Consider the following 16757-nt stretch of genomic DNA (forward strand, 5'->3'; position numbering starts at 1 on the left):
CATCAAGGGCTATTGAGTTAGTTTTTTTATGAAAATAGGTCACAAAGTTTGTGCACGCTTTTCAACTGGCGAACATAGCCGTACAAGAATGTTTATTTTATTTCAGAGCCAACCGTTCCCCATCATCACCACTGTGTAGATATCGCCGAAAAGAATCAAAATGACTGTGTGTCGTGAAAAAATGTTTAAATGAGAAAAGAGAAAAAACCAAAATTTTGTTTTTATTGCTCAATTGTTTGATAGATCTACTCAATCAAGTCAAACGACTGTTTACTAAGCCAATATAGTAAATAATTTTTAGTAATAATTACTTATTAATTCAATTAGTCAGCATCCATCCGCTCTGAAACGATTCAAAATTGAAAATTAGTTAAAATTGTAATATTTCAAAAATTTATTTTCATTAAGATAAAAAAAGATAACATTTTCATTTTATTAATTGACAGTTTGTTCTGTTATTTTAATGGAGTGAAACCTCAAAGTTTATGTTTGTTCCTGCTGTGCGGTCTGCTGGTTCTCGCATGGTATCAACATACCAACACCAAAGTCAAGGTTAAAGAAACAAAGAGAAACTGTTTCGAAATTTGCTGCACTTTTGGAATTGTCAAGCAGGTACGAGATTCCTGGGAAAAAAATCTGTGTCGTCGTGGGCAGGAAGTGAGGCAAATATGAAAATCAGGCTGACGCGATTATTCACTTTTTCTCCCGCGCACGTCACGCGATGCCCGGTAATTTTCCGCGTGTGCGATGCGTCTTCATTTCGAAACGAACAAACATACTGAAAGATGCAACTACGCCCGCAATCATTATAATAAAATTATTGCACATCTGGAGAATTCACTCGGACTCATCTGTTATCAATAGTAGGGGTGTAATAACGGTCTGACGGCATCCTTTGTTCGCGCACGAACGAGTTACAAAAACAATCTACGATTACACCTGGCGAAAATTGATCTCTTAAGAATTAAAGCTGATGATCTTACGAGAAAACTGGTTCGTTTAATTATGCTGGTGATATAAAATATCTGGCCTATTTCGAAGCATTATCGCAGTTTTGTCCTACTATATGCAAATCTAGAGGATCCTAGGATTAGTATTCTTGCTCTATTCCAGAGCAGAGATTTCAGCTTTTGCGAAACCACGCCCGGACTAATTATTGTGCCTAGCCGTAAACTTTTATTTGAGTCGTAAAGAAGGTGACCGAAATTTGCACGCGCGTATTCTCCTGCTGCGTCACTTTTGATAAGCGCTAGTATATATGGTTGCGCGGGACGGCGTTCGGCACCACATCAATCCTAGCAAGCGCCAATTAGCCCGGGAAGACGAGAGGAAGAGCACCGAAATGACCTCAAGCTTAGCAATGCTCGTCGTGGCCCTGGTGGCATGCGTGGCCCACGTCTCGGGCCACGGCTACAGCACAGATCCCCCGAGCAGGTCATCCGCTTGGCGCTTCGGATTCAACACCCCTCCTAACTACGACGACAACCAGCTTTGGTGTGGAGGATTTCAGGTAAATGCTATACATTATGAAATATTAAATATAATATATTAAATAAATTTTATTTTTACTCTTCACATGGAGTACCTCATATCAATGAACCGTGTGAATATTTATCAAAAATATATTTATTCAATTGCTTCCTGTTTTCGGTTTTGTAAAACTGTGTTTTATGCTATTTGAATTTGCTTTGAGGCCAAGCGGAAGGCTTGTCTTGCATTACAAATTAATATGGAGCCAATAACATTTTATAATTTGAATCATTTTAAAAAATATAATAGTTAATTTTTATTTGTTTCACATAAAATAAATACAAGTTAAGTTTTATATTTATTATAGCTAAAAAATTATAATTTTTTTATGGTTGTATTGATTTTTACTTTTATTTAATCCCAAACAAATCACGTAAGAAATGTTAACATTAAACTTTAAACAACATAAATTTAAATTGTTTAAATTCTATATTGTGTATTAAACCTGTAATAAGTGGCTTGAATGACTTCTCGATATTAGATATTACCATTTGATAATACTCACAGTTCATTTTCTCAAAGCACACACTTGTTTTGCAGTTTTCAGTGAAAAATGGTCATTACTGACATAAGTTGTGAGCCCAAAATCTAATTATTTAAGCGAGCAAAAAGTCTAGAAATAGAAACGTCACGTTAGAAAAGTCAGTTGCCTTACTTTCTATACCCTTGGAAATGAACGATTAAGCCTATTTGCTCAAGCCAGTGCGTAGGATTTCTATAACCTGCAGCCGATTGTTTGCCTTTAATTGATCAATTTAAACCTGCGCACTAGCCTGTTTGTTGACAATGAAAGTGCTCTCTTGTTTGATTTTCTGCAGAAATTAAGTTCAGTTTGCATAGATGGAGATAGCAAGGCTAATCCCCACATGTTAAATTTTATACAGACTCAATACAATGTGTACGGCGGAAAGTGCGGCCCATGCGGAGACTCATGGGGCGACGTCGTTCCCAGGGCCAACGAGAACACTGGCAAGTACGGCCGTGGAGTCGTGACCAGGACCTACACCCAGGGTTCCGTCATCTCCGTTACCTTCAAACTCACGGCCAACCACAAGGGATGGGTGCAGTTCTCCCTTTGCAGGTGAGAGGACCAAACCAAAATAATTTTAACAGTTTTTTTTAACAACTTGAGCTATATGTTGGTAAAGCTTTTGTAAAATTTTCAACAATTTTTCCGATAGAATTATGGCAGTACCAACATTGAAAATAGCTTAATATAAACTGAAACTCTACCAAAAACATGATTAAAAAATCGAAAGAATCTTCTCTAATTAAGTGAGCTAGAAGAAAATTATAAAACAATTGCTGCACCAATTGATGTTTTGGCAAATTTAAATGGAGAAATGAATGATGAAATTTTGTATGCTATATTTGAGTGTTGACTGCACAGCCCCTGAGAGAATAAGACAACGGGAGCTTTATTTTTTGTTCCCCATTAGATTTCTCATTTAAATACTTTCCACAGAGTATTTTGCCTCGTAAAAAATAGTATTATTTCAATAGAAATATTTCTTATCAAACATTTGTAAATTTTTGGTAGCATCCAGACCAAGCTTTTCCTGAATGTAAATTATTTTTCAGGCTGAGCTCAGCCACGCAGGTTGAGACCAACGAGTGCTTCACGCCCCTGAAACTGGCCGGCTCCACCTCGACCAGGTACTACCTGCCAAACTCGAACGTCGGCGATACCACCCTGAAACTGCAGTGGTCCGGGTGGTGAAAAATAGTAACCACCCACGGCCATAAATCAAACCAAAAATGGCAGCTTAGGAGCTAGTCGGGGTTGAGCGAGGTCAGTTAAAAGACAAGACGCCGCTTATTAAGTTGTTATAAATTGCAGAAAAACGAGATACACACAATTAAAAATTATAATAATAAACGAATTGGCATAAGGAGCATTTATTTTCGGTAAAGAAGGTTCGAGAAACATAAATCCGAATATTTAAGTAGAAAGGCACGCGATTGGTATGCAGAATTGTAGAGAAACGCGACAAATCCTGCACGCGCCCGCAGCCCTTGGTTCTTCTCTCTCTCTCTGCGCCCGAAGAAGGAGGAGCCAAGGGAGCTGATCGGGCTATAAAAAGGCGCCGGGCCAGAGCAGAGAGAAGCAGTCAGGTACCTTACTCCAAAAGGGAAGAAGGAGACCTCACCTGAGCCAAGCTGAGCCGGCGCCCGAGCTAGCGGAAAGCACGGCTGAGTGTTCGGTCGCTTGGCGGACGCGCATGCACGCTGACGAGTACGTCCGAGCTGCACGCCGCTATTGCCACCGACACACGCTTCGAGCAGCGTACCGCCGCCAACTAGCGGCTCTCTGCCGCTTGCGCGCCGACGTGGAGATAGGTTGCCGAAACGCCGCCGACAGGTGACGAATCGGCCGCCGATAGGGCTGCCGATAACCGATCGTTTGCCGACGGCGCCGACTCAGCGTTGCCGGCGGAGCCGACTGGCCGCCGAAACGCCGACCAGGGACGACTCGGCCGCCGACAAGATCCGAAACTGATCGGCCGCCGACTCAGCGCCGACGACTAGAGTCGGGTCAGCTACCGTAGGCGCCAGGCCCCGACCGTGAGATACTCACGCCGGGACACGATCAACACGCCGTCCAGCGCCGAAGAGCGTCGCTTCCCAGCCTCACCTGCCACGGGAGTTGCCAGGCCGGCCCTAGCTTAGTTCAGGTGAGGAGCTCCATACGGGCAAATAAGAAACGTTACATCATCGCCCTCCGATCTTGTTCACAGGCCGCGGATGCAGACGGAGCTCCCCTACGAACGACTCGACTCGCCCGGTCTTCAAGTAGGTCTTCACCGGAACGTCGAGCCGAGGCTAGCACCATCTGCCCGCTTGGGAATTGACCTCTACTGACCAAAGGTGAGTCGCTGGATTTCCCTCACGCATGAAAGTTGAGACTGATCACCTCAATCGACTGTTTCAGGGGAAGCAGACGGTCACCGGACGGAGGTAGCGGCGCCCGCCTGGCATCGGACGGACGCGCCTACTGCCGGAGAACGAGGTGAGTGTATCCAGATCGCGCAAAGTAGTCGGGGGACGGCTCCAATGGAATCCTCTGACTTCTGAGCCCTGATACTGGCGCACTTGCCGTACAGCATATTTCATGGGCGAATATCTGTTCCAGGCTGCTGAGCGCTCCTGCCTGGACCCAGACGCCCGCTTATCAGCGTACCAGTTACTCGTCACCGACCGACCAACGGCTCCGAATCGGCGAGATATCCACGGAAATTCACGAATCGTTCTGTGAACTTGAGGATAGAAATAAATGTTCCTGATAGTGCCAATGAAAAATTGCTGGGTTTCTCTCTCTTGCCCCCGTCCTTTAATATTAGAGATACGGAGACACCCAAATAGTGATTAGTGGAGGAGAGCATTAATTCTGAACGTCAAGATTGTCGCCACCACGCCCGATCTTCTTTACCAGCTGAGTGATCGTGGCTTGAATAAGATTTTGGTAGCAGCAATTATTGGTGCCGTGACCAGGATCTGCTGGTCGAATACCTGTAAACGGAAACACAACGCACGATGCCTCTGGAACATTCACCACTAGGAAGGACTTCTGACCCTGAGCCTCGTCCGTTGGGAAACCCTAACGGCTACACGAACTCGAGTCAACCTAGCGCCGGTCCTTCTAGTCAAGACAATCACAGCGCACGCAGGGACGACGTTGACCTTGACGACGTTTCCCATTATACCCCACCGACTAGGGTGCCTCGATCCGAGACCACGAATCACCTCGCTAGAGGAGGAATTGACGAGCACCAGGTGGCACCATCAGCTTGCACCCCGTTCGCACCTTCCTCTTCTACGGCTTCGCGCCATGCACCTTCGCCGGCGCCCGATCGAGAAGGACCCACCATGTTACATCACCCGTTGGGAGTAAAGCCAGGGGAGATGGCCGCCGCCCAGGCAATGCCACAAATTAGCTGGGGAGCGCCGCGAACCACGGGCATGTACTTCGACATGACGAACTTACCTCTCTTTTCCGGGCGAGAAGAGGACGCTATGCTGGAGGATTTCCTCTCGGCCTTGGAAACACTGTTCCTCTTCCAACAACAGCTAACGCCTGCACAACTGAGGACTATGCTGGCCACAAGAACGAAACACCGAGCTAGGGATCTCGTTCAAAGATTGGATGTGCACACGCTAGCCTCATTCCCCACCCTGAAACAAGCCTTCAAGCGGGAGTTTGAGACCATAGAGGATAGAACTGAGCTAGAGAGGGAATTTAGCGAATACCGGCAAGGAGTTCATGAAACCGTCACCAGGTATTACGACAATCTCTTGACTAAGTTGAGGAAACTACGAGCCATTACCCCATCAAAACCAGAGGTACCTCCCCATCTACTGGATGACCATTGGGAATCGAGGGCGTTCTCCCAATTTCTGAACGGGCTCAGACCAGAAATCGTTGATAGGGTGGACCTGATGAATCCCACGACTCTGACTGAAGCCATGCGCAATGCATTAAAGGTGGAGAAAAGGCTCGACGCGTCCAGAGCCAGGGAGGAGTTACAAGCGGCTCACGCTGCCATTTACTCCTCAACAGTACAACCCACAGGAAGTAGACAAGTGCGCTTCGCTACGACACCCTCTCCGGTTTCCCAGTCAGTTCACACTATCGAAACCGCGCCAAGGGATGGAAACACTAGCTCACTTTCAAACACGGGCTATCGAGCACGAGCGAGATCACCAAGACGCTCTGACAGCGAGCGGCCGTTTGTCTGTTTTTTCTGCGGGGAAAATGGACATCGGCTGCAAGACTGCCAGTACCTTCACTGCGTCATCTGCAAGAAGGACGGACATAGTCCAGTCTCATGCCCAGACTTCAAACCAAAAAACGAATAACGGGCGTGCCAGCATTGCCGGCACGCCGTACTCAGGACAGAACAACTACTAAGACTATCTCGCTTTGGCCTGTGGAAGTGTACTCGACGTACGTACTATGGGCAAAGGTCCAGCACCTGAAGGTACCGTTCGTGATAGATACAGGCGCAAATGTCAGTCTCGTGAACGCCGATCTAGCCGCTCAGCTCGCCTTGAACATTACAGACTTTGAGCCAGCGGTATACGGAGCCGGAGGAAATCAGGTCCCACTATCTGGACAATCAGAGATAGAGATTGAAGTAAGCAACAGAGTTACTATCTGCCAGCCAGTAATAATTGTCGCGGCCGCCACAGGCTATTCAGCCCTACTTGGACAAGATTTCTTAGTGAAACAGCGCATCAACTTACTCACTACGGAAAATTGTCTGGAATTTCCATGGGGAAAAGCGAACCTAGACTACTACAACAAACAAAAGCCAATTCCAAGAGAGGATATGAACCCTGACTGGAACCTTCTCTTTCACCACGTAGAACCTATCACCGATCATAGCTCAGAGGTTATAGAACCACGCGTCTTGGAGACTAGCACTCCAGGCCCTCTTCCCAAGTTAGAAGGACGAGAGAGTGCAATATTCCCCGTTCGAGTGACTGCTCCTGCCGGAAGCGAAGTAATACTCAAAGGTGTTGACATTGGGGGAACCGCCAGCGTACCAGCCAGTTACGCCGTTGTCGATGCTGGAGGCATCGTAAACGTTTGGTGCGTTAACACCTCCAATCAAGAGCACCGGATTAGAGGCCGCCACCTGAAACGGATCAGAGTAGAGCTGTTAACACCTGAAACTCCGGTTGCGAGAATACGAGACGTACCCGAAACCCAACTCCCAGAAATATCCTGCTTCGAGTGTGAGCAGAGACCGGCTGATGACGAGGAATATATGTTGTGTAAGGGATGTTTAGCTAACTTAAAGCCCGCACAATGCCGAGAAAGCGCCGAGTGGCCTGATATACCGGGAGAAGATCTAGACGAACGAGAATTCCTTAGTCTATTCGATTTTACAGCGATCAACGGCCTGACTCAAGCAAAGGAAATCAAGGCAGTACTCGTACAAAATCAACGGGCCTTCTCATGTGGGAAGAGGACTCTGGGCTGTTATGAAGGAACCGAGGTAAACATCGATACAGGGGATGCCTCACCGATCCAGAAAAAACCATATCGAGTTCCTTACAGCCAAAGACAAGTTATTGAAAAAACGGTGGGAGAAATGCTCGAAATGGGCGTTATCATACCCTCGAGCAGTGAATGGTCCGCGCCATTGTTACTCGTAAGGAAAAAATCCACAGATGGCACTCTAAAGTGGCGTCCGTGTGTAGACTTCCGTGCGTTGAACAAGGTAACCAGAACTCACATTTTCCCGTATCCACAAGTTCAGGAAGTCCTGGATCGGTTCTACGGAAGCCGATTCTTCACAGTCCTTGACCTCAGCAACGGTTTCTGGCAGTTGCCCTTAGGGGAGTCAAGTCAGGAGAAGACAGCGTTTGCGTGCCATATGGGACAATATCAATTCACCCGGTTACCGTATGGCGTCAAAAACGGTCCCCCCACGTTCAGTCAGCATATCCAAAAGGGATTTTCAGACATGATCGGACGAGGGGTGGAAATATTCGTCGACGACTTCTGCATACATGCCTCCACCATGAAAGGAATGATGACCTTGCTGACTCAAGTACTGAACCGAGCAATTGATCTAGGGATTCTATTCAGTCCCAAGAAATGCCAATTAGCACGGCAGGAAGTACAGTTCCTAGGATTTGTGGTGAATCACCAGGGAATTCATCCCAATCCAGACAAACTAAGAGCCCTCCGTGAAATGCCGGCTCCACGGACGATACGCGAAGTACGAGGGCTAATCGCGTCATGCAACTTCTATAGGCGGCACGCTCCAAAATTTAGTGAAATAATTCTTCCCCTAACTAACATGCTAAAAGGGAAGAAGCCCAAGTTCGAATGGACTCAAGAACATCAGACGGCTTACGAGAGAATCGTGGAGCTACTGAGTTCAACATTAATGTTCCCGGACTTTAATAAGGAATTTCACCTCACGACCGATGCTAGCGCCAAAGCAGTTGCCGGAATTCTTGAACAACTTGATCAGACCGGGGAGCGGAAACCCATTGCCTTCTACAGCGCAAAACTAGCGGGAGCTCAGACCCGTTATCCTGCGTGCCAGCTGGAATGCCTAGCAGTAGTCATGGCTGTCGAACACTTCCGAGTCTACCTGGAGGGTCGACTCTTCCACCTCTACACTGACCACAGTGCCCTGAGGTGGATGATGTCCATGTGCTCGATGAGGGCATTATTGGCCCGGTGGGTCATGAGACTCCAAGGATTCCAGTTCGAGATACACCATGTACCAGGAAAAAACATTCCATTGGTAGACTATCTTTCCCGTCCTAGTGACGCATCCCGCCCTAACGACGCGACAACGGGAGGAACAAAGTCAGAATCCCCAGAATGCGGGGTACTGTTCTTGGGAATACCTCCTCCCTTGGACATGGAGTCAATCAAGAAAGAACAACTAACAGATCTCAATTGTATGAAGAGACGAGCAGAAGTCGAAAAAACCAAGGGAAAGGACAATGGGACTTTCTTCCTAGACCAACGGGGACTTCTATATCGTTGGGGCCCGAGATCAGCCAGGTTATGTGTACCAAAAGCCTGCGTAGAAGAGATGTTGCGGCTATTTCACGAAACAATGTGGGGAGCACATTGGAAGGGCGAGAAGATGTTTCGTGCGGTAAAAAGCCGTTTGTTCTGGGAGAACATGGATAAGGATATTCAAGCCCATATCGATTCATGCAGACCATGTCAACTGCGAAAACAAGGAAAGACTGTAAAGCCTCTCCAGCGGAGGACAAAGGAACCAACGCAAGTCGGGAAGCAGTGGCTAATAGATGTAGTGGGACCGCTTCCAATTACTACTTCTGGGAATCGGTTCATACTTACCATGATGGAAGCGTGGACACGGTATGTGGAAGCAGTACCCCTACAGAAACAGACCGCTATCGAGATTGCAAAAGCCATTACTCGGACAATAATCTGCCGCTATGGACGTATGGAGAGTCTGCTGACCGACAATGGACCCGCTTTTAAGTCCGAACTATTTGCAAACACGTGCGACCTGTTGAAGGTCAAGCGTACCTTCACCTCCCCTTACTACCCACAGAGTAACGCAATCGAGGCAATGCACAAGGGTCTTAAGGATTTCTTGGCCATATTCACGAGCGGGCCCTCGATTGAACAATGGGACGAATTGTTGCACTTTGCGCTGCTGGCCTTGAGGGCTAGCGAGCACACGTCAACAGGTTTTTCCCCGCACCACTTGATGTACGGAAAACCCATGGACACTCCGTGGGACAAGAACTTACGGCCCGAAGTAATCGAGAAGGAGCTACAGCTTGATACTCAGCAATACCTCAGTCTCTTAAATTATGACCTGGAATTGGCTCGCGAGGAATCACATAGAAAAGATCTGTGGACTCGGAAACAAACATCAGATCAGGCCAATAGAAGCATTTTGGCCCAAATGCAAGAAATAAAAGTCGGCGACAAGGTCCTAATAAAGAACATGAAACCAAGGAACAAACTAGATGCGAGATGGAAGGGCCCGTATAAGGTTGTTCAAAGATGGGGAGAACTTACACTAGGCCTGGAGGACCCTAATACAAACCGACAATTTTTCTACCATCCAAGTCATCTCAGAGTCCTAAAACGAGAGTTGAGGGGACATATAATCTTTAGCACGGGCAGAGAAATTAGTAACCACCACACAAACGACTCATTGGAAACTGAACCTTCAGAGGGCGCGAGTCTATTTCCAGAGACGACTCCACGACCAACAAGCGACAACAAGCGAAAAGGGAAAGACCATCGCGAACGCCCCACAGAGCCCCCTCCGGATAAGGGAGTCGCAAGAGCAGACGAGCAAACGTCTTATACGAGCTCCAAATCAGAGGGACAAGTTACCCAACCAGGAGAAATTAGATCCCTTGCTCCTGCCCAGCCTATTCCGGAAGCAAATGCGAAAGCATACGGAACAAGTAGGGCAGGTTGCGGGACTAAAATCCCTAGACACACCCTAAATTCACGGGACACGTTATCAAAAACCAACTCGGAGGCACACAGAAAACCCCAGTACAAGGAGACTATCTCCGAACCGACGCACGTAGCAAATACGACAGAAAAACCCGACCGGGCACAAAAAACCCGATACTTTTTGAGACAACGAGTGACGAAACCAAAAAGATTCTGTGTAAACTGAACGGAAAAAAGAATGAAAAAATATATAAAAATAATAAATAAACAATAATAATAATTTTTATATATAAAAAAAAAAATAATAAAAAAAAGAGATATATATATATATAGTTATCTGCATTTATTTAACGACAATAGCGTCTCAAACTCAATAAACCAATTCATAAACGGCGCTAGAAAAATATATTAATACCCCGAGCCAAATTGAGGAACTCTCTCCCTTCCCCGGGAGAGAGGGGAGCTCGGCAACGCAGCACCCAGGAAATGCAATTCAGGGAAATTCCCCCTCTTGCTATGATCGCGGCCAACAGACTAGAGAAGCCAACTACCAGACGAGAAGGAAGGAATTTCCCAGAATATGCGCCTGCCTCCTCCTCTTCCCCCCCCTGGAAGAGTACTAGGAATCAAAATCACGACGCGCAAGAGGCAGTATCAGTGAGACAATGCCACGAGACGGGTCAGCCGACGAGCAGCTACGCCAAGACCTAGACATGACGCCGGCCAGCTCATCGTCCACGTCCTCCGGTTCTTCTTCTTCTTCATCCTCGACAAGCGAAGAGGTCCTGGTCTTGAACGACGAGGACAACTCGCTTCTTGGAGAAAACCAGCCGAAGGAAGAGGAAGAAAAGAAAGCACGAGAGAAGGAGATGCTTATCAAAAAATTGGTCGCCAAGGCAAAGTCCAAGCTGAAGAGGAAAAATCGTGAGAAAAGGAAGAAGGCCCAAAAGGCAAAGTTGGCCCTAGAGCTGCAGGAAAAGGTGGAGAGAAACCGGAAGCGCAGGAGGGACGAAGCAGACCTACGGGAGAAAATCAATCAGCAAAAGACGACAGCGCGTTCTCCAAGCCCACCGACCCCACAGCCCACGAAAAGGCCCCGGGTGCAGAAGGAGGCCACCCAACAAGAGGCCAAACCAACCCCTACGAGAACATTGACTGAGCAGGAAATTCTCGTCAAGGTTCTCGTCGAACGAATGCGGACCCAAGACACCAGGATCACACAGTTACTTGAAGGTATACTCACCCAACTATCCCGCGCACCGACCCAAGACGACATAAAGAACTTGGGCGCCGAGGTGGCCAAACTGCGGGCCGTTTTCCAACTGCCGGGGCCCGAAGGGGAGCCCAACATGACTGACCACGTAGCGGCCATCGCTAGACGCACGGGCCGCATTCGTGAGATTCCTTTCGGCCCCAGGGGAGACCAACCCTATGGTAAACCCCTGGGGGCCGAAGGGTCGACTTCTTCAGTGGCGGCCTCAAATCCGGCACCTGAAGATCGGCGAGTTCTCTATAGAACGGCGCTGTCTAGCGCCCCTAGGAGGCCGGCAACAGCTATCCGCCCTGCCTCAGGACCTTCAGGGCTCGCCCCTAGGAAGGCCTAGGGACGAGAGGAAACCGAGAGGTGAAGTTTCTTTTGTTTTTGTTCTCCGCAGAGTGGAGTAAAAATTCATTTATCCAGCCGCGAAAAAGAGATATGACGCGCCGGAAGAAGAAAAACCCGCGATCCCCGGCCGAGCTCCTAGCTGCCAGGGGAGAAATTGGTCCGGGTGGTGAAAAATAGTAACCACCCACGGCCATAAATCAAACCAAAAATGGCAGCTTAGGAGCTAGTCGGGGTTGAGCGAGGTCAGTTAAAAGACAAGACGCCGCTTATTAAGTTGTTATAAATTGCAGAAAAACGAGATACACACAATTAAAAATTATAATAATAAACGAATTGGCATAAGGAGCATTTATTTTCGGTAAAGAAGGTTCGAGAAACATAAATCCGAATATTTAAGTAGAAAGGCACGCGATTGGTATGCAGAATTGTAGAGAAACGCGACAAATCCTGCACGCGCCCGCAGCCCTTGGTTCTTCTCTCTCTCTCTGCGCCCGAAGAAGGAGGAGCCAAGGGAGCTGATCGGGCTATAAAAAGGCGCCGGGCCAGAGCAGAGAGAAGCAGTCAGGTACCTTACTCCAAAAGGGAAGAAGGAGACCTCACCTGAGCCAAGCTGAGCCGGCGCCCGAGCTAGCGGAAAGCACGGCTGAGTGTTCGGTCGCTTGGCGGACGCGCATGCACGCTGACGAGTACGTCCGAGCTGCACGCCGCTATTGCCACCGACACACGCTTCGAGCAGCGTACCGCCGCCAACTAGCGGCTCTCTGCCGCTTGCGCGCCGACGTGGAGATAGGTTGCCGAAACGCCGCCGACAGGTGACGAATCGGCCGCCGATAGGGCTGCCGATAACCGATCGTTTGCCGACGGCGCCGACTCAGCGTTGCCGGCGGAGCCGACTGGCCGCCGAAACGCCGACCAGGGACGACTCGGCCGCCGACAAGATCCGAAACTGATCGGCCGCCGACTCAGCGCCGACGACTAGAGTCGGGTCAGCTACCGTAGGCGCCAGGCCCCGACCGTGAGATACTCACGCCGGGACACGATCAACACGCCGTCCAGCGCCGAAGAGCGTCGCTTCCCAGCCTCACCTGCCACGGGAGTTGCCAGGCCGGCCCTAGCTTAGTTCAGGTGAGGAGCTCCATACGGGCAAATAAGAAACGTTACATCATCGCCCTCCGATCTTGTTCACAGGCCGCGGATGCAGACGGAGCTCCCCTACGAACGACTCGACTCGCCCGGTCTTCAAGTAGGTCTTCACCGGAACGTCGAGCCGAGGCTAGCACCATCTGCCCGCTTGGGAATTGACCTCTACTGACCAAAGGTGAGTCGCTGGATTTCCCTCACGCATGAAAGTTGAGACTGATCACCTCAATCGACTGTTTCAGGGGAAGCAGACGGTCACCGGACGGAGGTAGCGGCGCCCGCCTGGCATCGGACGGACGCGCCTACTGCCGGAGAACGAGGTGAGTGTATCCAGATCGCGCAAAGTAGTCGGGGGACGGCTCCAATGGAATCCTCTGACTTCTGAGCCCTGATACTGGCGCACTTGCCGTACAGCATATTTCATGGGCGAATATCTGTTCCAGGCTGCTGAGCGCTCCTGCCTGGACCCAGACGCCCGCTTATCAGCGTACCAGTTACTCGTCACCGACCGACCAACGGCTCCGAATCGGCGAGATATCCACGGAAATTCACGAATCGTTCTGTGAACTTGAGGATAGAAATAAATGTTCCTGATAGTGCCAATGAAAAATTGCTGGGTTTCTCTCTCTTGCCCCCGTCCTTTAATATTAGAGATACGGAGACACCCAAATAGTGATTAGTGGAGGAGAGCATTAATTCTGAACGTCAAGATTGTCGCCACCACGCCCGATCTTCTTTACCAGCTGAGTGATCGTGGCTTGAATAAGATTTTGGTAGCAGCAGCAGCTGCCCGCCGGAGTGACGTGCTCGCGCTGCGTCATCCAGTGGCACTACAACACCGGAAACTCTTGGGGTGTTTGTCCAGACGGCACTGGAGCCCTGGGCTGCGGCAACCAAGAAAATTTCCGCACCTGCTCAGACGTTGCCATCAACTAGGCGAGTATGCGTAAAACGAACCCTGGCATCCTCAAGGACGGAATCTGCATTCTTCTTACAAATAGATCTTCATCGACCCGCTCAGGTCTCACGTCGCCAAATCTTCTTATTAGATACTAGATCTACACTGTAATCTAAACCAAATATTAGATGTAATAAACTACTCTTGCTTAACATGTAAACAAATATTTACCGTCATTTCTTTTTGTGTTCCCGGCTCAATAGTAAATCGAATGAGTCACAGACTCCGATGCTGAGGAGCTATGACCCTTGAGGTTATCTGCGCCATTCATTTGCTAGCATAAAAAAATTATTGCTTTGAGTGGTATGATCTTAATCATTATGAAATACAGGATGATGGAATTGAAAAAATTGTTTTGTTTCATCTTCAGCGTACGTCAGAGAAATTGGGGCACATGGCTGGGCATGGGTAGATCGGGTTTTTGCGGTTATTGCAGTTTTTTGGGGCTAGTTTCTCCAGGGCTTTTACAAACAAATTTTGCAGCCATTGATTTTTGTCTTTTTAGCTCTCTCGCCAACTTTAACAAGGCAATATTTTAATTAAAATTTTGAAGATATTTTTTACGAAAAAATATGTTTTAAAAATACTAAACGCTGCGTGAACCCTAGATACCGTTTAACACAAGTTTTGTAATGGTAAAAATGTTCAACTTCGAGTTCTTTATAAAAAGTTTAATGAACCGCACGAAACTGGTAAAACCACTGTACTTTGGGAAACTCCCCAGGAGATTCCCAGCCCTGCAAAGATGAAAAACTTCCGGTAAAAATAAAAATAGCAGAATTGGTCGTGCGCGGTCGTGCGTAAGACAAAATAAGATCAACAACATTAATTACTTTTGTTTTTAAAAAGTGTACAGCGATAAAAAAAAATATTGAAATTCTTATTTTAAAACGTCATCTACGATTACGATTTGCAATGATTTTGATATCGTTGACAACGTACTCTGCGCAAATATCATCGTGATTACGAGATACGCGCGAGTAGCTATAAAATGTAAGATTGGCCGATGCTTTCGCCAGTAGCGAATCAATTAAAACAATGATTAACACGTGTTTTGTGATTGGAGTGGTTATGGTGGCTTTTGCGAGTCGCGTTTCCGGCCACGGATTTTGCAAAAGTCCGCCAAGCAGATCGTCAATGTGGAACTATGGCTATGATACGCCCATCAGCTACGAGTACAATCAGCTCTGGTGCGGAGGATACCAGGTGAATATTTGTGTTTGATACAATTACATTACTAAAATGTGTTGACTTCAGCTTCAGAATGAGGTATACGAGGGAAAATGCGGTCCTTGCGGTGACTCTTTTGGTGACGCTCGCCCAAGAGCGAACGAAAACACCGGGAAATACGGTCTTGGCATTGTCACCGGGACCTACACTCAAGGTCAAGTACTACCGGCCACGGTTGATATCACCGCAAATCACGGGGGCTGGATCCAGTTTGCCATTTGCAAGTGAGAAACTAAATTTTTTTATAAAAAATCCACAGTGGAAATAAATTTTAATTTGAAGATTGAACACGACCAATCAGCTGGAGACTGAGGAGTGCTTCGTTCCGTTGAAGCTGAAAGATTCGAATGAAACCAAATTCATGCTGTCCAGCACGGACAACATCGACACCACCGTCCAGCTGCAGTTGCCGCCGCACCTGGTGTGCCAAAGGTGCGTCCTGCAGTGGCACTACCACACAGCCAGCCGCTGGGGGATTTGCGACGACGGCTCCGTGGGCAACGGGTGCGGACCGCAAGAAACTTTCCGCACGTGCTCTGACATTTCTATTGTTCAAATGAAATGAGAAAAGTAAAAGATGGCATTGGCACTCAATTTGTGTATTAAGGTGTACACATAAAAATACAAACATATTTTCATTTCAAATGTTAAGTATTGACAGTCACGTTATCAGTTTTTTGCACAGGGGTTTTTCCAGATTTCACGTTATTAAATTTTGGGCATGTTGATTGTATTTTCGTGACAAACAGTGGATTTTGAATGGTAATAATAACAAAGGATATTTGTGTTATCTAATATTTAAAAAGCCTCCTCATTATTTATCATGACAGCTGTCAACCACGTTGAATGGACGCGTCAATCTCGACGTGATGTTATTTGAATCATGTAACACGAACACGCATACACATGTAGCACTATTTTAAGATTTCGTTAATCCGAATCAACCATGTTAAGCAGTAAATAAATAAAAATTATCGTTTTCAATTTGATCAAACGTTCAAAGTGCTTCAACAAAATAAAATATTTATACATACCAATTGAAATGAAATTATTTTATTATACCAATTTTGAAGGTGATAAACCCCTGCATATATTTTTTAAAGCTTTCAAGCCGAAATTTTGGGCCTTAATGAAATACGGGTTTCATAATATTATGCTTTCCTCTTTTGTAAACCATTCATTCAATACGTTAAAATTGAAAGTATGAAACTTCCAGAATATTTCAGAATATTTGTCTATTTCTCTCATTCAATTGCCCCTTTAAGTATCCATCTTTAATCACTAAGTAAGTGACTTCCTGGTCCTGACATAAGCCTGAAAAGTCCTCTCGAAATTACAAAAATTTTCCAATGTGACGGCGCCGC

The 16757-nt window shown here is 47.1% G+C and overlaps 2 protein-coding genes and 2 long non-coding RNA genes across 4 annotated transcripts; all 4 read left to right on the forward strand.

Annotated features, from left to right (window-relative positions):
- The first annotated feature begins 1261 nt into the window (after nucleotides 1-1261).
- LOC135943627 (uncharacterized) lies at nucleotides 1262-14327 on the forward strand. Its single transcript, XM_065490272.1, has 4 exons — nucleotides 1262-1510; nucleotides 2415-2611; nucleotides 3112-3231; nucleotides 13988-14327. The coding sequence occupies exons 1-4, from the start codon at nucleotides 1343-1345 to the stop codon at nucleotides 14139-14141; spliced, it is 639 nt and encodes a 212-aa protein (XP_065346344.1). The 5' UTR covers nucleotides 1262-1342; the 3' UTR covers nucleotides 14142-14327.
- LOC135943654 (uncharacterized) lies at nucleotides 3241-4830 on the forward strand. Its single transcript, XR_010575235.1, has 4 exons — nucleotides 3241-4205; nucleotides 4269-4398; nucleotides 4463-4540; nucleotides 4664-4830. It is a non-coding gene; the product is annotated as an uncharacterized LOC135943654 (long non-coding RNA).
- Nucleotides 11874-13815, forward strand: LOC135943661 (uncharacterized). The gene is made up of 4 exons (XR_010575236.1): nucleotides 11874-13190; nucleotides 13254-13383; nucleotides 13448-13525; nucleotides 13649-13815. It is a non-coding gene; the product is annotated as an uncharacterized LOC135943661 (long non-coding RNA).
- Nucleotides 14328-15146: 819 nt separating the features above from the next.
- Nucleotides 15147-16342, forward strand: LOC135943636 (uncharacterized). The gene is made up of 3 exons (XM_065490282.1): nucleotides 15147-15369; nucleotides 15421-15617; nucleotides 15676-16342. Exons 1-3 carry the CDS (start codon nucleotides 15202-15204, stop codon nucleotides 15956-15958), a joined length of 648 nt encoding a protein of 215 aa, XP_065346354.1. The 5' UTR covers nucleotides 15147-15201; the 3' UTR covers nucleotides 15959-16342.
- Nucleotides 16343-16757: the final 415 nt, after the last annotated feature.

Source organism: Cloeon dipterum, chromosome 1 (genome assembly GCF_949628265.1).
Source record: "Cloeon dipterum chromosome 1, ieCloDipt1.1, whole genome shotgun sequence".
NCBI lineage: Eukaryota > Metazoa > Arthropoda > Insecta > Ephemeroptera > Baetidae > Cloeon > Cloeon dipterum.

Bases quoted from the DNA above. Each gene is read 5' to 3' on its own strand.
- LOC135943627 (XM_065490272.1), top strand. From the start codon at position 1,343: ATGACCTCAAGCTTAGCAATGCTCGTCGTGGCCCTGGTGGCATGCGTG. The intron at 2,612-3,111 runs GTGAGAGGACCA...ATTATTTTTCAG, and splicing joins GTGCAGTTCTCCCTTTGCAG to GCTGAGCTCAGCCACGCAGG. The intron at 3,232-13,987 runs GCAGTGGTCCGG...TTGGTAGCAGCA, and splicing joins GGCGATACCACCCTGAAACT to GCAGCTGCCCGCCGGAGTGA.
- LOC135943636 (XM_065490282.1), top strand. From the start codon at position 15,202: ATGATTAACACGTGTTTTGTGATTGGAGTGGTTATGGTGGCTTTTGCG. The intron at 15,370-15,420 runs GTGAATATTTGT...TGTTGACTTCAG, and splicing joins TCTGGTGCGGAGGATACCAG to CTTCAGAATGAGGTATACGA. The intron at 15,618-15,675 runs GTGAGAAACTAA...TTTAATTTGAAG, and splicing joins ATCCAGTTTGCCATTTGCAA to ATTGAACACGACCAATCAGC.